The sequence below is a fragment of the Pithys albifrons genome, chromosome 19, assembly GCF_047495875.1.
Source record: "Pithys albifrons albifrons isolate INPA30051 chromosome 19, PitAlb_v1, whole genome shotgun sequence".
Classification (NCBI taxonomy): Eukaryota; Metazoa; Chordata; class Aves; order Passeriformes; family Thamnophilidae; genus Pithys; species Pithys albifrons.
The window spans coordinates 4,151,007-4,176,068 of NC_092476.1; the positions used below are offsets into that span (position 1 = coordinate 4,151,007).

General features: G+C 58.5%; 4 protein-coding genes and 1 long non-coding RNA gene across 5 annotated transcripts; 2 read left to right on the top strand and 3 right to left on the bottom strand.

Moving 5' to 3' along the window:
* Positions 1-1,948: 1,948 nt before the first annotated feature.
* On the bottom strand, positions 1,949-10,315 carry P4HB (prolyl 4-hydroxylase subunit beta). Its single transcript, XM_071573643.1, has 11 exons — positions 10,047-10,315; positions 9,631-9,837; positions 8,786-8,919; positions 8,460-8,597; positions 6,061-6,165; positions 5,655-5,780; positions 5,227-5,427; positions 4,471-4,591; positions 4,082-4,263; positions 3,554-3,640; positions 1,949-2,985 (listed from the first exon to the last, which is right to left on the bottom strand). The coding sequence occupies exons 1-11, from the start codon at positions 10,237-10,239 to the stop codon at positions 2,899-2,901; spliced, it is 1,581 nt and encodes a 526-aa protein (XP_071429744.1). The 5' UTR covers positions 10,240-10,315; the 3' UTR covers positions 1,949-2,898.
* A 2,189-nt stretch (positions 10,316-12,504) lies between these two features.
* Positions 12,505-19,519, bottom strand: ARHGDIA (Rho GDP dissociation inhibitor alpha). The gene is made up of 6 exons (XM_071573801.1): positions 19,413-19,519; positions 15,792-16,001; positions 15,350-15,433; positions 14,826-14,902; positions 14,630-14,693; positions 12,505-14,176 (listed from the first exon to the last, which is right to left on the bottom strand). Exons 2-6 carry the CDS (start codon positions 15,979-15,981, stop codon positions 13,977-13,979), a joined length of 615 nt encoding a protein of 204 aa, XP_071429902.1. The 5' UTR covers positions 15,982-16,001; positions 19,413-19,519; the 3' UTR covers positions 12,505-13,976.
* Positions 19,520-19,716: 197 nt separating this feature from the next.
* Positions 19,717-21,374, top strand: LOC139680831 (uncharacterized). Its single transcript, XR_011699420.1, has 3 exons — positions 19,717-20,371; positions 20,718-20,817; positions 20,918-21,374. It is a non-coding gene; the product is annotated as an uncharacterized lncRNA (long non-coding RNA).
* Positions 19,996-23,692, bottom strand: ALYREF (Aly/REF export factor). The gene is made up of 6 exons (XM_071573774.1): positions 23,412-23,692; positions 23,119-23,250; positions 21,652-21,799; positions 21,276-21,339; positions 20,989-21,166; positions 19,996-20,272 (listed from the first exon to the last, which is right to left on the bottom strand). The coding sequence occupies exons 1-6, from the start codon at positions 23,637-23,639 to the stop codon at positions 20,258-20,260; spliced, it is 765 nt and encodes a 254-aa protein (XP_071429875.1). The 5' UTR covers positions 23,640-23,692; the 3' UTR covers positions 19,996-20,257.
* Positions 23,693-23,704: 12 nt separating this feature from the next.
* ANAPC11 (anaphase promoting complex subunit 11) lies at positions 23,705-24,467 on the top strand. Its single transcript, XM_071573775.1, has 2 exons — positions 23,705-23,891; positions 23,964-24,467. Exons 1-2 carry the CDS (start codon positions 23,783-23,785, stop codon positions 24,107-24,109), a joined length of 255 nt encoding a protein of 84 aa, XP_071429876.1. The 5' UTR covers positions 23,705-23,782; the 3' UTR covers positions 24,110-24,467.
* Positions 24,468-25,062: the final 595 nt, after the last annotated feature.

The following is a 25,062-nucleotide window of genomic DNA, read 5'->3' on the forward strand; positions in this document are numbered from 1 at the left end:
CCCACCTGTTGATGTGCCAATCCAAGGGGTCAAATCTACACTTGCATGAATAGCTCTTCAGGGGAGCCTGGCAGCAACTTCCCAGCAGCAAGCCCTCCTGGGGGAAGAAGCACAGGCACAATTGTCAACACGGGGAATGGGCTGTGGACATGCCAGGGCTGTGGTGCCAAATGCACTCAGAGTTGTCAACCTTTCTGTAGCTGCACGGGACAAGTTGAATGAAACAGGAGGAGCAGTGCTGCCCAGCATGACTGTGACTGCACACAGCCCAGCATGGAGAACACGGCAGGTCACTCAGGTGCCCTGTCTGCTGCTGTGAGAACAGAGGTGTGGCTGATGCTCCTGAGGTAGGTGCAGAACCAGAAGTTTGTACAGATGTTCCATCTCTTACTTCAGACTGGGAAGCAGCTGCTGGTGAGGGCAGGCTGCTTCCAGCAGCCTCAGGGGAACAATGGAAGAACAGCACCACCACCAGACAATTCCTGCCTTCAATACTCTCCAGCTACACTGTCACAGGCCCAAAACAGACCATCTGCCACACAGGAATCACTCAGGTCCATCAAGCATTCAAGCAGCTACTGCTTTTTCCCTTTGAAGTTTGGGCATGTCAGACACATGACCATTTTGTGCTCTGGGTTGTGCTGATGGGGATTGTCCAGGCAGATGCATCAGGAAAAATCCCTGTGCTGCTTGAGGAGTCAGGGATTCACTCTGCCCCTCCTGCAGCAGACTCTTCCCTCAACTCTGGCAGTGTGGTGAGCTGCACACCTGAGAACTTCTGCCCTTGTTTATCTGCTGGCAAATGCATCCTTCTCAATCAAGCGTGTGCTCAGGGTCACATCAGCCACAACAGTGTTAGGGACAAAACAGTTCCAGCCTGCTTTCTTGGAACAGCAATTAGCCACGTACATGAGATGGCTGCTGAAGCCCTGCTCTGCCACAAGGAGTCTTGGGCTAGGAGAAGAGGCCCCTCCTGAGCTGAGCACAGCAGGTCTCAGTCCAGGAACAGAAGAGAATCACTGCAGAGCTCAGTCTTCCTTACACTTCAACTGGCTGCACAAGATGGACCTTTTTGAGCTGAGTCCTAGACAGCACCTTCCCATGGAACTTCTCAGTAGTGGGGCTGCTTTCCTCCCCCACCAAAACACAAGGCAGCTGTCACCAACCAGCCCAGGTCACCAGCACTGTCTGCTCTGTTGGGATGCAGCAATGGAAGCCGAGCCTCTGCCCATTCTGTCGTGCAGGGTCATAGCCCTGGAGGGAGGGGTCTTCAGAGATTCCCCCCTCTGTAACCACAGGTCACACACACACACACCTGTCTGCTGTTCTCTCAGGGACCACCCTTCCTGATCCCTTTGTCAGCAGATGCCTGCTCAGCCCCAGCCCTGATGCTCCTGTGCTCGAGGCTTGGGGACACCACACCAGGACTCTGTCAGGGCTTAGCTCCAGGGGAGCCTCAGGAAGAGGCTGAAGCTGGAGAGATAAGTGTTGTCCAACACCCCTCCTCAGTGACAGGTACCAGTAGCTCCCCCACTTGCCCTCTAGCCTTACTGTGCCCGCCCCTGTGACATTTATAGCATATTTTCTAACAAAAATACCTTCAGCAGGAAGCAGTAGGTTTGGAAATAGCAGTGTGGCTCACAAGGTCATGTGAGCCCAGCTGGCAGAGCCACAGCAGCCCCAGCATGCCCTGGTTCCCTGGTCCAGAGCAAGGTTCCCTTATGCTGGCCAGCTGGCCCGAGGACTACACAGTCCCAGAGCCAACTCACCCTTCACAGAGCACATGCACAAACCAATAGAATCTGGACAGGGCATGGGCAAGTTTTATTCCTGTATCTATTATGTGGAGAAAGCTGACAGAGTCCCTCCAGAACCACCCTGCAATTCTGATCCCCTTCCAGGGCAAGCTTGAATATTCTATATTCTGATAAAGACAAAGAGACATAAATAGTATTAAAATCTCAACTTTATTTGGCCATCAAATTCAGTACCAATGTTATTGTAGCAGAATGCTAAGAACCAGGCTGATGCAGCTCAGGCCTTTGAGGCACTCCCCCAGTCATGTTCCCAAACCCCAGTAATTGCAAATGTCCTGTTTGATCTGTTTATCAGGCCCTCCCCCACCACCACCCACCTGCCAGGTCAACCCACCCAAAATAATTCATGGAAAGGGATTGCAAGTCTTGCCTTTGATCAAAAAGGTGGAGACACCGCTGGTGAGCCAGTGGCCACCTCCACCCTTAGAGCCTGCCACAGCCAGTGCATACAGTATTCCACCCTTCCAGGTGTTTGGAATAGTCATGTCCAAGTGTCTTAAAGCAGAGGGAAAAGGAACACCTCTCTAGCATGAAGAGAAGCACCTTCACATACACCTTTCCCCAAGAAACCATCAGCCCTCTGCCTCAGCCCCTACACATACTGAAGGCCAACCCCAGGGAAGAACAGCTGGGACCATTAAGGACCCTGCCAGGTGCAGAAATCAATTATGGGCTTTAGTTTTTAAAGGAGGAAAAAAAAAGAAAGAGAAAAAGGTTTCTTGAAAGATTAGTGGCAAGGCTCCAGACTGTCAGGCTGCTGAACTCCTGGTAACACCTCACAACTTCCTGCTGCCCTGAAGAACAGAATATTCCAGACAAAAGCTGTGTACAAAAAAGTACATCACAATAAAAAAGAGCCCAGCTGGCTGGGTTGGCTCCCTAGTGACAGCTCCCTTCTCAAAAGCCAAAAGAAAGAAAAGATAAGAAAAGTGAGGGTGAAGTGTTACTTTAAAAGCCAATCCCTGGATTTCCAGTCATTCACCTTCTGCTTTAAATCTTAATGGGTTTCTGACTCACTGGGCTGCATCACAGCAGCCAATTTAGTGTCTGATTTTTTGGGTGATGTAGATCAGTCTTCTCTTTACAATTCATCCTTCTGGAGTTTCTGCTCATCCTCATCACCTTCCTCAAGGTCTGTCTCTTCATCCGTCTCCAGGTCCTCCAGATCCTGTGGAGGTCACAGACAGCTCCTGGTTTCTGACACATGAGGCAGATCCAGAACCAAGCACAGCATGGCAAGCTCTGATCTGGTCACTGTTCTCTGCTGCCATGTTAACAAAACACCCAGAGACTTCTACCCAGAGCTTCAGATTCAGGACATTAAGGATTAGCAAACCCTGGAAACTGGTACCTGCACCTCTAACAGCCCAGCAGGTGGGAGCTTCCAACTACATACACAGGTATGTAGCACTTATCTCACAGCCCAGTTCCTGGTGCTGAGCAGCAGGTCCCTAGGGAAGAAGCCCTCAGTGCCGCAGCAATGCACAACCACAGCACTGCTGCTTCACACCCACAAGGTGCTCTCTGAAAAAGGAGCCCACTGCAGACCCACAGCCAGCCAAGCTGCACCATCTAAAGAGATCACACTGATTTGGGCACTTTTGTCACCAGCAATGTCCTCTCTTGCCACATAACAACCCAGGATCTTGCTTAGGCCTGAGGATTCAGGCACAGCACCAGACACGAGCCATGCTCAGTGTTCCCAAGGCCCACAGTGCTCCATTCACATTACTCACATCATCAGCTGCTGCCCCATCCTGACCTCCGCTCTCCAGGAATTTTTTGAAGCCTTCTAATGTCCTCTCTCCATTATAGTCAATTACCTACAGAGGGAAAACATGAGGATACTGGTTATGGGCACTCCAGACCCACGCCCCTGGAGAGGAGAATTCTCTTCCTGAGCAACAGTGAACATGCCAAGCAAAAGGGAATTTAAAAATTCACCTTCACCCATATGAGACGAAGGAAAACAGCTCAGCCACTAGACTTCAGAGATCACTGCGAGGAAAGAATAGCCTGCAGATGAGCACACTGTCCTCTATGCTCCCTCTTCTCCCCAGTCCCACTTCCCCCCTCCCTCCCAATCTTTCCTACAGCACAGCCCCCCCCCAAAGGGTCTCTGGTGTCCTGTAGACTTGATGTGTTCTACCCCAAAAGAATGCAGAGCCCTCCCAAAGGCCTTGTCCAAAGCAGAACTCGAGCAGTCAGCTGAGCATTCCTGTGCTCCCTGGCCACGCACTCACACGAGCCCAGCTCCCGCTTACATTTCTGCCAGAGCCTGCAGGGAAGAACTTGAGTGTGGGGAAGCTGTGGATTTTCACTGCCTCCACTTCATTAGCTGTTGAGTCCATCTTGGCAATGACAATGTTCTCATGGTCCCTGTAGGTCTCTCCCAGCTTGTCCCAGATGGGAGCCAGTTGCTTGCAATGACCACACCATGGGGCATCTGTTAATTACAGAGACAGAGCTGCACCAACAACCTAACACGGTACCACCCCTTCCCAGCCAGACAGTTCATACACATCTTTGCAACTAAGGCACTGCCTTTGGGGTCCAGACTCTGCAAAAGGCTTTCTCCCTAATCCTGGTCATGCAGCATTTTGGCACTCCTTTCACACAGGTTTCTTGCAATCAGCTGTAGGAAGATACTCACAGAACTCTACAAAGACATTCTTAGTCTCATCAAAAGCAACTTCTTCAAAGTTCTTCCCAACCAAAACTTTGACTGGCTGCTTATCCCAGTCTTCAGGAAGATCCTGACTCATCAGGTGGGGCTGGAATAAGAAGTGCAACTCAGAGATATTGTTTGCTACACAGCTACTTGGACTAAACATGTGATCACATATCCCAGAAAACTCAGGTTTAACCACTCCCCCTGGTGCTTCCAGTCACAGGCTGTGAGCAACCAGATGAATCAGTCACTTCCTCTTCTCCCACAGTCTCCTTCCCACCCTGACCCAGTGGGAATAGCAGGTGCTGTTGTGCAGAGAATGGCAATGGAGCTCTGGAGGAAGGAAGCAGCACTGCTGACAGCCCCGTTCCCAGCAGACTGGGTTTTGCTGCACCCTCACAAGCCCTCCAGTGGACAGGAGCAGACAGCTCTTTACACTGTGCCACACAACTCACACCCTCCATGGGCTGTTGGCAGAAAGACCAACTGGATAAACAGCACAGTCCCCAGGGGCAGAGCACAGGGACTTAGCTTTGCCAACATGCCAGTAACCTGGCTCACCCTCATACAGCCTCCACACCTCAGCAGCTTTGCCTTCCATTCCTCAGCACAAAGTCCATGCCACAGTCCATGCAGAAAACAGGAGTTTCTCTGGCTGACTCGCACAGCCCCTCATAGGGAGTGTTTCTGCTCCTTCTCAGCCAGTCTGTTCCCCTCTGGCACTGTTTATGCACATACCTTGATCTTGCCCTCTAGAAACTTGTTACAGAACTCTTTGATCTTGTCTGCTGTGAGCTCATCAGATTCAGGTTTGTATTTGGTCATCTCTTCCTCCAGGGTGATTAGACGTACAGCTGGGCACTCTTCCTTCTTTAGGCCAAAGAACTCCAAAATCCTCTGGTTGTCACTGTGGTCACTGTCTATGAAGATGAACAGGATCTTGGGAAGAAAAAATGAAAGAAAGGAGGTGAACACGAGTACCTCATTGCTACCAAAACTTCAGAAACGCAGCCACACAAGTGCAGTTGAACAGGCCTCTCTTCCTCCCCTGTTCCAGCAGAGAGCTGGCTGCAAGTACTCCTCCACAGCTGCTCCCTGTACAGACACTGCTGTACCCCTCTGCAAGAGGCAGTCTCTTAGCTCATCATCCAAGAAATCCATCTCACCTTCCCTTTGAAGTTCCCAGCTGCACTCTTGAAGTTGTCCAGCTTCCCTTGATAGTCAGACACGCTTTTTGGAAGGAACAGCAGAATATGAGTCTTGATCTCTCCTCCAAAGATTTTAGGAGCAGTCTGAGAAGTTGAAAATAAAATTTATTTTTGGAGGAGAGGCAAATCAGTGTCCAGGCTGGTTTGGCTCTGCTATTCTGAGCAACCCACAGTAGCATCCAATACTGCAGGGCTACTCTGTACAGCAAGCTCACACCTTTACCCTGTGTCCTTCCCAATCCTCCATACCCTCAAACTAGTGTCAGCTCCACAATAAAACATGACCATGGAAGCCACAACTGGAGCTCTGCTATATCCATGCAGCAGCCATGGGAAGGGCCTTGTCAGGTATGTAAAGACCTACCTGCTCAGTGAACTCTATCACCAGAGGCAATGAATTAGACTTGATGAAGTTCAGCACATTATCTTTTGTGAGATCCCCTTCAAAGTTGTTTCGGCCTTCATCAAACTGCAAGAACAGACATTCTTTATTAGAACACTTCTCACACAAATCCCTCAGACCCTCCACACCAGTCACTGCTCCGAGGGGTATCAGCTGCACTCGTTCGGAGCAGACTTCCATCTCAACAAGGTCACCACATGGCCACACAAAGTCCAGATTAAGGTGTCCACCTTCCTGGCAAGCCAAGTCTTAATTCATCCTCCAGCAGGAGAAGGTGAGCAGCACAACAGCCAGCTTTGATGCCAGCCTTGCTCTGCACCACTGTGAGACCATTCATGGAGAAGGTCAACAAGAAGGACCCTCAGCATCCACCTGCAGCACAGGCAGCTTCTGCTGCACAGGAATCAGCAGTGTCAGAGCAGACACTGCAGCCAGTACTGGGAATGTCTGCCAGCACAGCCTGCAGCAAGCAGCAATTCCCTCAGCTCTGAGGGGTCATTTCAGTCTCTGTTGTGAGACAACAACACACACTGCACAACACGCTGGAGGCACCAGGTCCTGTTTAATACGGGGACATGACCCATACCCTGACCAGGATTCCCAGAACCCTCTGGCAGCCGGGAAGAGGAACAGCTGTAGAGATTTCAAGGTTAGAGAGAGGATGTGCAGCACTGGCACTGGCAGGGCCATGCTCACGTTGCTGGCAGAAGCAGGAGGGTAGACGGATAACTTTCTGTTAGGGGAAGCACAACAGCCTCAGCAGAAAAGCTGAGGAAAACACTTAGCATTGGAAAACAACTTCACAAACCCTTGAGGAGCACTGCAGGTCACCTCAATGCTTTCAGAACAGCTGTGTGAGCACCTGTGAGAGTCTGGACAACTCCCATGGAGTAAGAGAACAATGAGCCCAACCCTCTCAGTTTAACCCAACTAACTGCAGGGAGCTAAGCCAAAGCCCATAAACAAAACTGCTGACAAAATAAGTCATCAGCTTCTTCACCCCAGTGTTTGGTTACTGTGGGTGCTCTTTCTCTCCCTGTTTTGGACATGTCTGAGAGCTCCCCTGGCACTGCCATGCCATTGCACTGGAACAGGAGGGAACACCCAAAGGCTGGACAGATCTCAGCTGCTCCTTCCCCAGAGCCCAGCACTCCTGCCCCTCTCCCAGCTCAGTACAACACACTCACTCCCACTCCCAACATGCCTGACAGGCTGCCAGGCCCAGAATTCTGCCCAGCCCAGCACTACCCAGAGCAGGGCACACAAAGATGACACAGAAAGCTGCTCACCTGACAGAAGTGAGGCACTGGTACCAAGGGAGGCAAGAACAAAACACTGCTCCTTTCCCTCCTGCCTTTGCTATGCATTTTGAGGTTGTTAGCCAGATAATTTACCTGCATCCTCAGCCACAGTGAACCTGAGGGGCCTCTGACTCAGAATTTTAGTCTACAAGCTTCCAGCACCATAAAAGTAACTACAGTGTCAGAGATGTAGTGAAATAAAACACTATTTCAGCTGAACGAAGAATTAAAAAGTCTTGAGGCTGTCTTAGGTCAGGCTCTGCAGGGTGATGACTGATGAGATTACAGGTTTAGTAAATCTGAACGCAAAGCAGCTTTGTCCTGCCTCACAGTACCCCTGGGTACAGAAACCCCAAGCCTAAGGAGCCTCTCCTCGTCCGCTCAAACTTGGAATTTCATTCCAGTGACTGGATCTCCATGCCATAAGAGCACATTTATTTGTGATTCTGTAGGTAGTCAGCATCCTTCTGCACACAATCTGCTGCTCCAGTCCAGTCAGCTAGAAGTGCAGATTATCTCAGGAGTTTCCCTGGAATCCCTGCACTGCAGAGCCCACAGTACTGAGACCGAGCAGCTCCTGCACCCAGCAGGGACTGACAGCACAGGCCAATATTGAGCAGGGAAAAGCAACTCTCTAAACCACAACCAAACAGCACCACAGCAGCCAGAGGGCTCAGCTGCTGTTCTCCTGGGCCTGTCCAAGTCCTGGGGGGCACAGGGGACTCCTCAGCTACAGGACAAGTGCTTCAAAAACTGTGTGACTATTCCTGCACTGCAGGGAGCTGAGAACAGAGAACTGAGTGAGCAAACAGCCTGGGCCCAAAGCCCAGCAGCTCTGGGAGAGGTCAACAAGGCTGCGCTCTTTATGTCCCTGGGGCTCCCCAACCCCACAAAAGGGCTCTGCTCTTCCTCCCAGGCTCTGAGACTCAGGAACACAAGCCATAGACAGGTCCTTTGCTCTCTTCTCCAGGGCTGCCCTCATCTGAATCTGACTAATTTGAGAGAAGGGAAGCGGCAGCAGACCCCAGTGTGGTGCTCAGGCTTACAACCAGCCAGTACCTTCTTGAAGAGGACAACGCCGTCCTTACTCAGCTGGTACTTGGAAAAGACATCAGCACTAGAGGAAATCCCAAAAGGAATATCATCCACAGCTTCTGCTGCCAACAGGAATTCTTTTGCAGCCTCTGATGTCAAATCCTGGAGAGTAAAGAAAGGTGTCACACAGGCCACATCACCTGAAGCATTCACATCTCAGGGCTCAGCCCAGAGAGCTGGAAGATCAAGAAAGGCAGGAGAGCAAGTGTTGCACAAGGCACAGGGCCTTCCTCAGCCGGCAGGAAGGCCCCAGCACGCTCCAGAGCTCCACCAGAAGCACCAAACTCTACCTTGAAGAAGCCAATCACCACCACTTCACTGGAGTCCACCAGCGCCTCCGCCGCAGCCGCGTCGCTCAGGGTGGCGGCGGCGGGGCCCGTGCGCTTCTTCAGCCAGGCCACGATGTCCTCGGCCTCCCTGCCAGCTGCACGGAGACAACACTCAGTCACCTTCCCCCAGCTGAGTTCAGGACCACAGAGCCCTCCAGCTTTCAGAGACCTTTCAGCAGCTGGTTGAGAGGTCAGCAAGGATCGAGATATCGTTTACGCAACTCTTTCCCTTTCACTCCTGGGGTAATTAAGCTAATCCCTACTTGATAAGTCAAGGTACAAGGGGCTCCCAGGAATTCAGTCTTCTCTCACCTCTAGCCCAAGTCCTTAAACTTTGACCAGCAATGCACCACTTCTCCAAGACTTCAGCATTACTCATGCAAATATATCACCCTTACCTTTCCTGATTCCTATTCTGGGTGCTACCCTCAGTGTCCACCTCTGTGTTGCCTATGAGCAGAATTCTGTAGTGGCTCTCCTTGCAGCTCTCTCGTGCTCCTGTCTGCCCCTCACCTAATGGTCCAAGCATGTTTCCAGTTCCGGGCACTCCACTGCTCAAATCAAGTCAAGCCACAGAACAAACCAAGCTCTACTCACTTTGCTTTCCTATACAAAAGCAATTCCACCTGCTCTAGCCACGTTAGGGATCTCCCCAGGTTGAGGTTCAGAAGCCCATTAAAGGTTGGCCCATTCCCTGCCAGCCCAGCGCTGCTCCCGGGTCGCTGTCACAGTGGACCTTGTCCAGAACAGCCCGAGCACGGGGCCCGCTGCGGGGACCCTGCACCACCCGGCCGGCCCCCGCTCACCCGTGTACTCCTTGGGCGCGGCCTTGTCCCCGTTCTTGAAGAACTTGATGGTGGGGTACCCGCGCACCCCGAACTGCTGCGCCAGGTCCGACTCCTCCGTGGCGTCCACCTTGGCCAGCCGGATCTCCGAGCCCTCCGCCTTCAGCTTCGCCGCCGCCTTCGCGTACTCGGGCGCCAGCGCTTTGCAGTGCCCGCACCACGGGGCGTCTGCGGGACGGGGCGTCAGCGCCGGCGGGTCCGACTCCGCTTCCGGAGCCCCGCGCAGCCTCCGCGCCCCGGCCCGGCCGCATCCCCGGCCAGGGGACCCGGCCCCTCGATCCCTCCCCCCGCCTCAACCCCTCCGTCCTCCGGCCGCGCCCTCGATGCCCGAAGCCACCGCCCTCCCGCTCCCCCCGGCCCGGGCCCGCCGCGCTCACAGAACTCGACGAGCAGGTATCGGTGGTCGGCCAGCGCCTGCTCGAAGGAGCTGGCCCGTAGCACCAGCACGCCGTCCTCCTCCTCGAGCTGGGCGGCGCGGGCGGGCGGCAGCAGGGCCGGGCCCAGCAGGGCGGCGCAGAGCAGCGGCAGCAGCGGCAGCAGCGGCAGCGCGCGGGGCCGCGCCATGCTCATGGCGGCGCTCGGGACGGGACGGGACGGGACGTGCGCGCGGCCGCCGCCGCCCCCGCTTATAAACCCGCCCCCGCGGGCCGCGGCCGCGCGCCATTGGCTGGGCCCGCCCGCGCGCCTCCGGCTGGGGGCGGTGCCCGGGCCGCTGGGCGCCTCCCATTGGCCAGCGGGTCGGGCACGGCCCCGCCCACCGCCGCGGGTTGGCCGCCGGCCGCGCGTCCCGCCCACGGGTCGCCATTGGCCGCTGTCCCCGCGGCGCCGGCGGCGATTGGGCGGCTCCGCCGTCTCGCGCGGCCGCGGCCCTCGAACGTGGCACTCGGGAAGGGCCGGCGGGCGGCACTGCGCGTGCGCGCGGCCACGGGCGCGTGGTGGATCGTGATTGGGCCGCGCGTACCACGTGACCCACCGGGGGCGGGGCCCGGAACACGTGACCGGCGCGGCGCGCGAGGACCGAGCGGAGCGTCCCCCCCGGCCCCAACCCCGGCCCCGGCCGGCCCTCCGACCCCGGCTTAGCTCTGCTGCAAGGGCGGTGCTGTCCCGCCGCGGTGCTCAGGGTGTGCCCGAGGGGCAGTTGGGCATCACGGGCCAGCAGTTTCTGGGGTTCGAGGCAAAACTCTGCCCTGGTCACACGGGCGGGCAGTGTGCGGTGTGAGCTCTGTGCCTCTGGCATGGCTGTCGCTGGTCACTGGCGCCGAGTGGGTGCTGAACTCCCTTGTGGCTGTTCTTGGTGCAGGTTGGAGATCCCTCAGCCCCTGCGCCTGCCCTGTGCCACCCTACAGACATGGTATTGTGCTCTGTTTTTTTTAAATCCCTGTAAACATCCCTGTGCTGCAGAGCCTGCCCACTGTGGTGGCAGCGCAGCTCCAGTGCCTGGCTGGGGGCTGCCAGCTGGGGAAGGAGGTCATGTCCACGCTGTCCATCTGCCAGCACGGCACGTCCAGGGGCTCAGCTGGGCCCTCCAGCTCTGCAAAACGTTATTTCGCAAATTCTCCCCTTCTCAGCCCCAGCTTTTCCTGGTTGTCTCAGGCAGACCCAGGTGGAAGTGCTGCAGCCCTGGATGAGAACAGCCCAGGCTGCTCCAGCACAACCTCCAGCTTTGGTTCATGGGGTGCCTCACCTGGAAGGGGCTGAGGCTTTACTTTGGGAGCTGCAATTCATGCACGTCTTCTGTCCCACCCAGCCTGGGACAGGAGCCACGTCTGTGGGTTCACACCGGGCAGGAGAGCCCGGCTGTCACCCTGCAGCAGGGATTACATGCCAGGGAACACAGAGGCAGAGATTCCCAGAGGCAGAGCATGGCATGGCTGTCCTGCCCCTCTAGGCCTCCTACCATGGCACAAGCAGCCCAATAGTCCTGACACCCTGTGTGTGCAAACTCTTGCCAAAGCCCTGGGGTTGCGCCAGCCTGTCCCTGCCCACAGAGTGGCTGTTGGGGGCCAGCACAAGGGGGGCCTTTGTGCTGTCAGCACATCTGGGCTCACTCCAACTGACACTCTGAGGGCGAGGCCTGTTCCCTTCTCCTGCCCTCCGTGCCCCACAGCGCAGGGAGGGACAGGGAGACGCGGCTGGGCAGCACAAGCAGCAGGAGCAACACGTGCCTGCTGGAGTGGCCACCAGCTGCATGCCAGCTCCTGCCTGGCCCACGCTGCTGCCTTCAGACCTTGCCCTTTCCAAGTCCCTTCATCTCGTTTAGAGCTTTCTTGGGCCCAAGGCTGAATATGAGACAGAGCCTAGAGAGTTCTGGGTGAGTCTTTGAGCAAGAGCAGGCCCAAGCTCCCTCCTGCAGCTTCGCTCACATTGGTTTCTGTAAAGAGCTTTTCATGTCTACACTGTTCTTATCCTAAACACAAACATGCCACACGCTCTGTAAATATCTGCAGGTTCTTATCACGTCCGCCTCCCCTGGATTGTGTTCTCCCAAACACCTCCCTCATTCCTGTGACTGCACAGGAATTTCCCTTCATTACTGCAGCTGGAGTAGGCACGATGCTGACAGGCCACAGAGCTTGTCTGCTGGCCCTGTTTTCACTGCCCCCCACACTCCCATCCCTCAGTCTCTCACACTGCAAGCAATGCAGAAAGGGCAAACAGCAAGGGACAGATCCTGCACACACTTGCCATGGGGCCTCTCTTTCTCTGACAAAGGCTGTCCCAGATCCCGTTTCACATTCCAGCAAGCCCAGGGGTCATTGTCTTCTTCAACTCCAGGTGTTTGCAGAAATTCCATTTGGCCACTTCTTGCCAAAGATCCAGCATGGACAGCACACAGTCAGTTCAAAGATTTTATTTAACTGTCATAAAAGGAGAAGCAGACGATGATTCCAAACCTGTTAACCCGGGTCTAGGACTTACAGACAATACGCACCAAATCAAATTAACAAAAACCTCTCTAGGGTCAGGGCGAGGGGAGTTAGAGGCAAAGACGTAGCTACAAGAAAGCCACATGTACTTGGTCCCAGTTCTGATACGACCTCAACGTGGTAGATGCAATGAAGGCTGTGGAGCGGGCGGGTGCCTGCCCAGCGCCCCGAGGCTCGCAGGGCCGGGGGCGGCTCTGCCCCGAGCGCAGCAGCCACAGGGCCAAGGGTGGGGCCAGTGGGTCTGCAGCAGGCACGGGGGGCCGAGTGTCAAGGCAGTAACTACTGACAGGCCAGGCACAGATTTTAAAGGCAGAACAGATACATAAGGCATTAACCGCTTTGGAACACTTGTCCATCACAAGCGCTTTGCTGATCACATCAGGAGCAGCTGCAGAGACAGACTCGTCCATTGCTCAGCCCCAAACAGCCAGGAGGGTGGGTGCTGTCCTGGAATTTCAGTGCTTTGCAGCTCCCTGGGCTGCAATGAGAAGTGTGAGGTGATGGCAACACTGGTGACGCCCATTCCCCTGCCCGGCAGCCCCTCCACGCCACAGGGGCCCCCAGAGAGCGCAGAGCTCTGCGCAGGCTGGGCCAGGGTCCAGCCAGGCCACTGCTCAGGGTGCTGGTAGAGGTGGCCAGGCGTCACCCAGAATGTCACACTCCCTCCCCTCTAGCCATGTCCCATCTCAGGTGAGGAACGGACCAGCAGCAAAGCGGGAAGTTATGAATCTTTCCTAATAACCCATGAGGGGCGTGACCAAGCTGAGCCCATGCCAACGGATGGGGAGGGTGGGTGGCATTTAAAAAGTGTAACTGGGGCAGGGCCCCCTCCCTAGAGGATATGTGTTACACAGTTAAGGCATCATGGTTACAGGGAACATCCACAAATGAAGCTGCCAGTGCTCCCGGGACACTGACGGAGCAGAAGGGGCAGGCAGACAGGACTTGAGCCAATAAACTGATTCGACAGCTGCCTGGCACCAAAATTCTTCAGCTACTTGGAGGCAGTAGCTACCCTGAGCTGTGCACAGGAAAGCCAAGCACGGGATCCTAACAGGAGCCCCTCTCCTTCAGCACCTCCTGGATGAAGGAAGGTGGGAAGCAGGGAAGGGCCTGGCGAGGGAGCAGGCGCTCCCCTTGGCGCTGAGGCGGCACAGGCTGGCACGGGCAGCTGCAGACCAGATGCAGACAGCATGGTTTGGTCAATGCACTCGGCAATTCTCTGGGGAGGAGGCATGTACAAAACTGAGCTCTCTGGTCAAATGATAATGGGGGTGGTGACAGGTAAGAGGGTTCCAATGTCAGCACTTTGGTACAGGGGGGAATTCTACGGTAGCCACTGTCTGATTCACGCTCTCTGGAGTTTGGCCTCAGGAAGGGCTAGTCCTTCCAATCCTTCTTGATGGTCAGGTTCCACTCCCAGGACAGGTGGTCAGTCTTATCATCATCTGTGAACTTGGATTTGATGTTGTAGCTGCCCCGGGCCAGCATGCCCTTTGGGGCCTCTTCCATGGGGGTCAGAAACTCATACTCCTCTGCTCGGGGGCCGTAGCTCCCAACCATGTATTCAGTTTTGTCAACTAGAAGGAGAAAAAGAGGTGTATGGAGGCTGTTCAGGAGCCTCCCCTGCATCTGGGGCAAGGTGAAGCAAACAAAAGGTTTGCCACAACAATCCACAGAGCAGCTGTGAGAACACAAACATCACCCATGTTCAGAGCTGCATTCTCTCCAGGAACAGCCCCTCCTGTGGGGAGCGACCCCCCAGCACTTGGCACCTCTGTCAGCTGTGACCTGCCCCTCCTGCTGTGCCTGGGGTGGGGTCACACGTGCTCCAGGGGGGAGCACACGTGGTACAGGCAGGATCATGAGCTGCCCCGCAGGACCAGAGGCCTCTGCAGAGCTCCACAGCCCCAGCGGCACCAAGGGCTGTCCCCTCCCATGAGGAACTGCCAGGCAGCCCCTGGCACACCAGCAGGATGGGCAGGAAGCCCCCACTCACACCGAGCAGCACCGAGTCACAGAGAAGCACTTACTTTTCACGCCTTTCCGGAATGTGTGCTGGATGTACTTCAACCCTGACACAATCTCCCTGTTCACCTGTAGAGAGAGGAGCAGGGACTGTGCAGGATGTCTCCATTCCCACTGCTCACACCACCCACAGGAGGAGCCCATTGCCCCAGCACAACCCCCAGTGATCCGCTGGGTCAGTTTCCAGATAGGAATCCTTACCCTAAAGGAAATTTTTATCCGGTATTCCACGCCCTCCTTCAGCACAAACGCCTGCTTCTTGTAACTGTCCAGGTCACCTGTGGAGAAGGAAGAGGGTTGGTCAGAGACCCTCCATGCTGTGTTCTGGGATGAATTTCTGTGGCAGGAGGCAGCTGGGCAGGAGCTGCAGGAGCAGGGAATGGCCTTTGCTGCAGGGCCTGCAACAGGACACTGCAGCACAGCCATTAAGTTAATTCCAGAGTGTTCCTTTGCAGATGTTTACCCCGAGCCTGTCACCATCTCAAAGCTGTCACAAGTGTCACCATGCAGGCTGGAGGAACCTGACTGCCTCATCCAGCCCCTCACACCCCTATGAAGCACCCAGGTGATGCAGCACCACTGCCAGGCTCCAGGGGCAGAACCCCCCAGGGCTCAGGCACTGCCCCCAGCACTCCACTTCTGACACAGGAGGGCTCCCCCACCTTGCCAGAAGTGCTCCTGCCAGCTCTGCCTGGGAGCAGGGCTGGAATTCCTTCCCAACTCACCAGTCAGGTCCAGCTGCAGGGGGCCTGGAGCAGTAGCGCAGACCAAGGTCAGTTTGGTCACCACCACATTTGGAGCATTGGGATCTAGAGACAAGTGAAAAGGCTTATATTAAACACCCATCCTGACACCAGCCAACATGGCTCCTTTTCCTTCCCGGGCACTTCTTGAAAGATGCAGGAAAATCAGTGAGACCCTCCCACTGTGTGAGGGTCAGGGCTCCTGCTGCACCAGGCCCAGCCCACAGTGCCCCACTGAAGGCAGTGCCACCCCACCCATCAGTCCTGCTCTGGAGTCCTATTCCATGGGCCAGCGATAGGCACAGGGACACGACACAGCTTTGTGCTTCAGGCTGTGGTCTTGCCCAAACACAGATCTGGGAGAACAACTCCCAGGTGGGAGCAGGGACGAGGCTGGAGGGGCCCAACACATCCCAGGGCTCACCTGCGTTCACGGTGACGGCTCCCAGCAGTGCCTCCTTGTACTTGCGCAGGCTCTCATCGTCCTTGTCCAGCTCCTGGATCTCCTGGATGCTCTTCTGGGCAGGTGGCTTGTAGTTGACAGAGTGTTCATCCTCCTCGTTCTCAGCTGCAATCTGGGCCAGCTGCTCTGCTGTCGGCTCCTGCTCTGCCATCCTCACACGCACAGCCCACACTGAGGAGGAGGAGAGGTGTGACTGCCCCGACCAACCACACCGGCGTGAGGCCCCCTGGAGTGGGGGCCCCCAGAACTGCCCCGCTGTGACTCCACAGACACCCGCTGCCCCAAGGAGTACACAACCCTGCCAGGGGCCCCCGGCCCCTGCAGAACCCTCCAGAGGCCAGGGCTTGAATTCAAGCCATGGAGGCCCAGGCAAAAGGGAGGAAAAATTCAACCCCAGAGCTTTGCTTGTAAGCTGGAACAGGTAAATACTCCAAAGCCATAGGGAAAACACTCTCCTCCATATGATCCACCAGATGAGGCTTTCACTTGAAATAAACCCAAGCCCAGAATAAATCCAAACCCAGAATAAACCCAAGCCCAAAATAAACCCAGTTATGCTCTCCACAACACAAGATTCCAGCCAAGAATAGGCCCCTGTCCCATCACTGGCATGAATGCAGGGAGCCTCTGTTGGGATCTGGCACTTACGGTTTGTAATTCAAGCAAGTCAGTGCCCTGTGCCAGGTGCCTCAGCAGAGCAGGATGAGACACCTGGCTCAGCCCTTTCCAAGGATCTGTAGCACACGTGACCAGAGAAACAGGCAATGGAAAAAACAAGGTACAGAGCCTGGCTCAGCTGCCCAGGACTCTGCCCAGGAAACGCCCAGCTGCACTGAGGGCTGGGGAAAGGTGATGCCAACACCCCGTTAAAATCCTTGGTAAAAGCCTGTGACACCCTCAGGAATTCCTGGAGTTCCACAGGGCACACTGTCTGAAGGGTCATCCTATGGCAAATATCAACTTGGACTCTAAAGACTCAGAACACTCTGGCACAGCTTTAGAAAGGCACCGGGGGCATGGAGGGACACCACAGGGCTCTGCCAGGGCTCTGCCCAGCACAGACGTCTGTGCTGGAAGCTTTTCCTGCTCTACCTGTGCACCTGCAGCTCCCACAGCCACTGGCACCATCCCTGCACAGAACAGCCTCCAACACCCTCACACAGAATGCTGTGGAAATTTGTCTTAAAAAGGACATTTAATCTCATGCCACAAATGAACATCTGCTGAGATTTCACTCCAGTGTCTCCATATCAGACCCAGTGCTTTCCCTTGTGCACTTCTCCCGAACAGCTGTTGGGCTTGAGGATTCCCAGAAGTGCTGAGCGAACCCTCATGCACACAACCTGCTCTGCTCCATCCCCTCCCTGCATCCTGCCTGGTCCTCTTCTCATGTCCTTGGGCTCAGCTCCAGGCTAGATTCCATCTCCCAGGCACCACAGGTTGCTCTAACTCCCACACCTTGCCCAGAGGATACCTGCAGCTTCCAGAAAGTGGAAGTGATGGACTTCCAGCTTTACAGAACTGAAGGCCCAAGTCCCAGATTGCTGATAACTCCTGAATTCTGTAACTGCTCTCCATGAGAGCACGGTAACCACACACCTGTCAGAGGATCCACCAGCACCCACACATGTACCCCAGTGGTGCTGGGTACTCTGTGTGAGCATCCTCCGACACCCTCCACCTTCCACTTTTCAGACCAAACAGAGGTAAAACTACACAGATTAATCACATCCCACCCTGACCTGCCCAGGACCTCTAAACTGACAGGAGCCCACCAAGACAGAAAACACCCTTTCGGACCAGCACGATTCCAGCCAGCAGAGCAGGCCAGGCCTGGGCTTGGCTCTGGGGAAAGAGTCCTTGCCTCTGTCCCCAGCTCCCCCCAGCCCTTCGGCACTGCACAGCTCTGGGGGACAGGACAGCCCACGGAGAACTCTGCCACAGCTGCAGAGGGGCCCCAGCCCGTGCTGGAGGCAGAGCACAGGAGGGATCCCTGCAGATCCTCGGGAGCACAGGAGCCTGCAGAAAGCAGCAGGAAGCCAAATCTCCTCCCACCTGGGAATTTGCACTGTGCCTTCACTGCTCCCTCAAGCCCGCAGTCTCTCCCGTATTCTCTGCATGTTTTGCAGGACAGCAGTGAAAGCAGGAGCACCACCTCCTGCCGGGCAGAAAACATTGCCGGGAACATTCCTGCGTGCGGCCAGCGGGAGCCAGCGACTCCATACCCCAGGATCCCGATCCCACGGCCCCAGCGAATCCAGCATTAGTCAGAGTCTCCTCAAATGAGCTAATCGGCTTCCGCCGTCCACCGGGCCTCGGCACAGCCTGGACACAGCAGCGCCAATTCCAGCAGTCCCCACCCTTCCTCCTTCCCCGCGGCGCAGGGAAAGCCTGCACAGCCACCCGCGGGACTTGGCTGGAATGGGATCCAGCAACAGCCGTTTCTGCAAGGCCCTGTCCCAGTTCGCTCTGCCGGGATGGGCAGCCAGAACGTCCCGACCCGGCCTGGCTGCTCCACAGGGACACTCAGTTGATTCCCGGGGCAGCACCGGGAACCGCGGGACACGCCCCGCCAGGAGGGGCGGGAGCCTCGCCAACACTTCCCGAGGCCGGACGCTGCCCTCGGGAATCTGGGCACGTCCAGGTACCGCCGCTGCACCAGTCGCTTTGTAAAAGCACCCCAGGGAACTGTCACCCCGCAGTCGCTGCCCCTGGCTCCCAGCTCCAGGCAGGAGGAACGCGGAAACAGGGGGATGCGCTGCGGCCCCGCAGGGACTCTGCAATCTGGGCACAGGGAAGTTCTGTTTTCTTTTTGCTCTGATATAACCCTGACCTGCATCTCCCCTTCACAGATGAGCTGAGCGAAGCCAGACCGGGGGTGTGAGGAGAAGCTCCACGCGCTCACGAACAGCTGCAGGAGCAGAAAGGCCTCTGGCAGGGCTGTCCCCGGGATGCGAACCGGCCCCGTGGGTACCTGCAGCCGGACCCGTGCCCGGGCCCTGTGCCAGCCCCGCAATCACTGGACAAGATCCCCAGCACTGGAAGAGTGCTCGGACAGCCAGAGCCGCCCCGAAATCCTCCCTGGAACAGCTCAGCGGGGCCAAGGACTGTGCCCACCGTCACCACCGGCGATCGCGGCCCTCGAGCGAACCCCGCCGGGCTCGATCCGCACCCAGCCCGCGGCGTTCGGGGGCGGGAGGGCCCTGCCCTGACTGGAGCAACCCGGCCCGAGACAGCGCTCCCAGTTCCTCATTTCGTACCGAGCGGCCATTTATGGACAACCCGTGTGCGCCAGAGGCACCAGCCCCGGCCCGCAGCCCGGGCACCGGGCGGGACCCGCCCGCGCTCTGCCCTCGCCGCGGGCCTGAGCCCCGCGCACTCCGCCCCGGGACGGCCCCGGCGGGTGCGGCGGCTCCCTCGGCCCTGGGAAGGGCGCGCAAGGGCACCCGGGGCTCGCGCCCGACCCTCGGCCGCGCCCGCCCCTCCCCGCGGGCCGGAGCCAGCGCGACGCGCTCGACCGAGCCCTTGTCGTGGTCTGACCCTCTCGCCCCGCCGCTCCCGCCCCGCCCCGTCCCGCCGTACCGGCCCTGCTCGCTCCGCGCTGCGCCGACCCCGCCGCGGATCCGCCCAGGCCCCGCGCGCCCCCGCACTTCCGGGACACGCCCGGCACTTCCCGTTACCCGCGGCCGCGCCACCGCCGCACTTCCGGCCCGCGCCGCGCGCTGATTGGGCCGGGCCGAGGCGGGGCGGGAACGGAACGGGGCGGGAACGGGGCAGGGGAGAGCGGAACGGGAACGGAACGGGGCGGGAACGGGGCAGGGGAGAGCGGAACGGGAACGGAACGGGGCGGGAGCGGGGCAGGGGAGAGCGGAACGGGGCGGGAGCGGGGCAGGGCAGAGCGGAACGGGAACGGAACGGGGCGGGAACGGGGCGGGGGAGAGCGGAACGGGAACGGAACGGGAACAGAACGGGGCAGGGCAGAGCGGAACGGGAACGGAACGGGGCGGGAACAGAACGGGGCAGGGCAGAGCGGAACGGGAACGGAACGGGAACAGAACGGGGCAGGGCAGAGCGGAACGGGACGGAAACGGCCTGGGGCGGGGCGCGGCGTAGAGCGGGACGAGGCGCGGGGCCCAGCACGGTGCAGTGAAACAGCGGCCGCAGGTCTAGACACGGTTCTATTTTATTACGGCAAAGGTGAAAAAGCCACCTCGGCCCAACAGGCAACCAGAAAAATTTATCCCAAAAATAACTCGGTACAAAACAGGTCTGCTCAGAATTAAAAAAAACCTTTACAGGAGTTAAAACCTATCCCGGAACATAAAAGTAAAACAAATCCCATCCTCGGTAGTCGTAGCCACAGACGCAGCCCCCGCCGGGAGTGTGGAGCGAAATCAGAGTCCTTCCCTGCGCCTGCCACTGCTGCCTTAGCTGGTGTCCATCTAGACGAGAGAGAAGGAACCATCACCACGCACTGCAGCACCCCCGGTACTGCCACAGCACCCCTGCACAGCCCACCCAGCCCTGCAGGATGGGGACAGGTGGGTTTGAGTCCCCCCAGCAACCCCACCCCTGCACCACCCCTCAGCTGCCTCTGCAGTCCTGCTCAGCCCACTCCTTCCTCGCTCTTGCCCTGGTTTGTCCTGGTCCTGCACCACCCACACTGCTCTCACGGTGCCCTTGTGGGCCTTGGCCCTGTTGGGATTTGGACCCAGCCACGAACAGACAGCTGAGCAAGGTCTGAAAGTGTGACTGGTGAGCAACTCCCCACGGTGGGGCTTTTTTCTGCCACCAGCATTGCACCCTTCCCCTGCAGCAGCCCATACAGTTCTTCCACATGGGATTTTCCTTTCTGCTTTCCCATTCCTGTGCCTTTCGGCTCATCAGGTTTTGTTCAGCTACTGCTCATCATGGCTGTTCTGGCTCTGGAGGAGCTGCCCCACCTCGGCAGGAGCAGAGACTACTCCTCAGCCATCAGTAACAGCAGGTGACAAAGTGCTCCGAGGCCTGGGCTGAGGCACAGCTCAGCTTCAGGGAGAGACTGCTTTAGTCCAAGGTCCTGGAAAATACCTTCCCTTTCCTGCCAGCTCTAGGCTGCCAGTGCTGCCCAGGATGACGCGCCTCAGGGAGCCTGTGACAGTGCCCAAGCAGCACTTACCCTGGCATTGTAAGCATCCAGCTGTGCATCTAGTTCTTCTGCAGAGAGCTGCTGTTTGGAAGTTCTTCCAGCTCCTCTGCCTCTTCCTCTGTTCCCGCCACGAGTCCCTCGCCTGTTGCCTCCACCTCCAAATCCCCCCGAGATCCCGCGGTTTCTGGTCATGCCACCTCTGTTTACACTGTGAGTTTTAAAAAGCAACTGTTTTAGTGCATTCAGTGAACTCCAACAGGACCCGTGCTCCTCACCAGGGAAGGGCCTGGCACTGTCTGGGGCAGGGGCTCTCCCACCTCTGTGCTGGTCTCCGTTGTGTGTCGATCTGTGATGTCACCAGCTGGATGTTCATGGGGCGCCCTGGAGGGAGGGAGAGCAACTGTGAGCCTTGAAGGGCACGGCTGGGAGGGACACAGGGTGGGGTGGGACACAGGGTGGGGTGGGACACAGGGGTGGGGTGGGACACAGGGGTGGGGTGGGACACAGGGGTGGGGTGGGACACAGGGGTGGGGTGGGACACAGGGATGGGGTGGGACACAGGGATGGGGTGGGACACAGGGATGGGGTGGGACACAGGGATGGGGTGGGACACAGGGATGGGGTGGGACACAGATGCGTCTGCTGCTCCACTCCAGCCACACAAACAGGCCACAGAAACAGCCACAGCCTCACCGTCCAAGGGGACCCCATTGTACTGCTTCATGGCCTTCAGAGCATCGGCCTTCCTCTCAAAATGCACATCCGCCGTCCCTAAACTGCGCCCAGACCTGTCGTAGTGCACAGCTGCCTTCTTCAGGGTCCCAAACTCCGCAAAGAGCTCCTGGGAACGAGAGGGACAGGAGCACACTGTCCATCAGCGCTGCCAGCACGGCACTCCCTGCACAGCCCTGTGAGCGCCGGCCGTGCCGATCCCCACGGGCAGCCCGGCAGAGGCACCGACGGCACAGGGAGCGCAGCCCTGCAGGAGGATCTCCGGGAGCTGCCACAGGTGGCAAAACCAAGCAGGACTCTGCATTGACCTCCTGCAGGAGCACTTTTACAGCCACTGAAGCACATCCAAGGGATGTTGACCTGTTTCTTTTTCTGGGAAAACTGGGGGTGTTTGTTGAGACTGAGTCAAAGGGGCAACTTTTAAAAAGACTGCAGACCTCAGATGTCCTTCTCACAGAGCATGAGCCATGTAAGCACAGGAAACCACGAGATGATGGCAGCTGCACTGCACTTTACTTGTGTCTATTAAGAATATCCCCCAAAAACGGGACACCAGCAAAATTCCCTGCTGAAGTCTGGTCCTTTGCTGCCACAAAGGCTGGAAGAGCCAGCAATGAAGCCACCAATTTTGTTTCACAGGTGCTACATTTGAGAAAACAACAAGGACACCTCACCGTGGTGAATTTCCCACCAGATGTTACTCCCCTACAGTGCCCAGCTCAGCCCTGCCTGTGCTAACCCACTCCCGAGGCACGGCACTCCTGGCAGGGCTGCTGGAGAGGAGCAGCACAGGGCCCCCAGCAGCCACACTGTGGCCCGAGTGAGGCTGTGCCAGCCTTGCCCAGAACCCAGGCCCAGATGGTCCTTCCCAGGGACTCAGGCAGAGCTTCACTGGCTGCTTGCACCACCTAACAAGGAATTAGCACAGGAACAAAACCAACCCCACACCTGAGGCAACACAAAATTGTGAGGCTGGGAATAACAAACAGGGCCAAAGCCATTCGGTGAGCTCTGCTGGTAACCAAACCCCCAGGCAGCTCCCACAGGGCGGGCAGTGTGGCTGTGCCGGGCAGCCGAGCAGAGCCCCGGGACGCACCCGCGGCGCTGATGGGCGGCGGCAGCTGCAGGGGCGGGAGCTCAGAGCTCACCGCCGCTTCTCTGCTCTCAGCTCCATCCAGCCGGGCCGCAGCATCTCTCCCGCCTGTGCCACGGCTCAGCCACTTAGAAACAACCTACAGACTGGCTTTACTGGCCACCCTCGGGACCACCGAGACCGTGTCAAGGCAGGCACCCGCAGCACAAACCCCATCCCTGGGGATCCACCCAGGGATCCTCAGCACCGCGTGGAGGAGGCAGCGGAGCCGACAGGGCGCCCACGGGCACCCGGGCCCGGCGCAATGAATGAAACCCCCGCGGCCCGAGCCCCACCTGGATGTCCGCATCCGACACGCCGAAGTCCAGGTTGGAGACGAGCAATTTGCCGCCGGTCTCCACGCCGGCCCCCGCCCCGAAGCCGCTGTCAAATAGGTCGTGTTGCCACTTCTCGGGGAGCTGCTTGGGCTGCAACAAGACCGGGACGTCGCTGACCGGCGCCGGGGCCCCGCAGCCTCCCGGCCGCGCCGGGAGCGGACAAAGGACCGCCCGCCCCGCCGCTCCGCGCGGACCCGCCGCCCCGGCCCGCCCCGCCGCGCCGCCCCGAGCCCCGCCCGCCCGATCCGTACCCGGCTGTAGGGCGCGGGCCTGTTTCTGCCACCGCCGCGGGCCATCACCGGCCGGTTCCGCACGGGGCCGCCGCCCGCGCGCCCGCCGCCCACGCCGCCCCGGCCGGGCCCACCCCCGCGGGCGGCACCGCCCCGGCCCCGGCCGCCCCGACTGCCCCGGCCGGCCCCGCGCTGGCTCCGGTTCAGCTTAATGATGTCGTCCAGGGACATGTCCATCTTGTCGGCCATGATGGCGGCTCCGTTCCCGCCCGCACTTCCGGCCGCGCTACGCCCGCGCCGGAAGCGGAACGGGCGGGGGGCGCGCGGGACCCTGGCGGGGGGCGGTACTTCCGGTGGTGCCGCCCCGGTGGGAGCGGGACCGGGAGCGGGACATGCGGGTGCGCGTGCGGAGCTGGCACGGGGTCGCGTCCTGGCTGTGGGTGGCGAACGACGAGAACTGCGGCATCTGCCGGATGGCCTTCAACGGCTGCTGCCCAGACTGTGAGTGCGGCACCGGCGCCGCGCACCGGGCACTGCGCACCGGGCGGGGCTGACGGTGTGTCCGTGCTGCAGGTAAGGTGCCCGGCGACGACTGCCCGCTGGTGTGGGGACAGTGCTCGCACTGCTTCCACATGCACTGCATCCTGAAGTGGCTGAACTCGCAGCAGGTGCAGCAGCACTGCCCCATGTGCCGCCAGGAGTGGAAGTTCCGCGAGTGACGGCGGCACCGGGCCCGGTCCCCCGACCGGGACACGGGGCCAGGAGGGCCCCTGGGGCTGGCGCTGCTCGTCTGTGCCCTGAGGAGCCCAGCCCCTGGTGCCGCTGCCCGCCCGGCCCGCACACCCGCTCCGCTCCGCCGGGAGTCCCGGGCACTCGGGCCGCTCCCGCGGGGTCCCCACGGCGGGGACCGGACCCCCGGTGCCCCTCGGCGAGCAGCAGGAGCGGGGCCCCGGGCTCCCCCAGCCCCGTGCCCGATGTGTCCCCGCAGCTCTGCAGCGTCCTTGGAGCCCGGGGAGTGCGGCTGCCTGAGCCGGCACCGGGGGCTCCGGGGGGGCAATAAATGAGCTTGGGCTGCTCTGCCGTGTCTGCTCTTCCAGGGCAGGGGGTTGATGTGGGGTGGGGAGAGCCCACCCGGGTCTGGAGGGCTCTGCCAAGGCTGCTGAGACCCGGCAGAACAAAATGCCTGAGCTGAGAGGGCCCAGTGTGGGGACGGCAGGGGTGGAGGGGCTGGACAGGAAGGCCCTGCTGACCCTGCACGAGACCCTGCCCAGGACCCCGGGCTGACTCTGCACTGCAGGACACCCTGGGGCAACTCCAGCCCCAGCACAGGCTCAGCGATGACAGGGGTGGCAGCAGCCCCCCAGTAGCACCTGTTTCCTGGCAAAGGCAACCCTGGACAGGTACCCAGGGTGGCCACCTCCTCCCCTGAGGCGAGGCCAGGAGCAGAGCACCCAATCCAGCCCCAGTGCCCACCCCTGGCAGGGTCCCCAGCAGCAATAAAGTGCTTTCTGTCGTTTTTTAATACCAGCAGTACCTGCCCTGTCCCTGGGGCAGCTGCTTCACTGGGGTGGAGCTGTTTGTCCTTAGGGACAAACCCCTCTGTGGTGCCTGTGGCAGAATTTGTGCATTTCACAGCTGGCAGAGCCCAGGAAGGGGCTAACAGCGCTGAGGC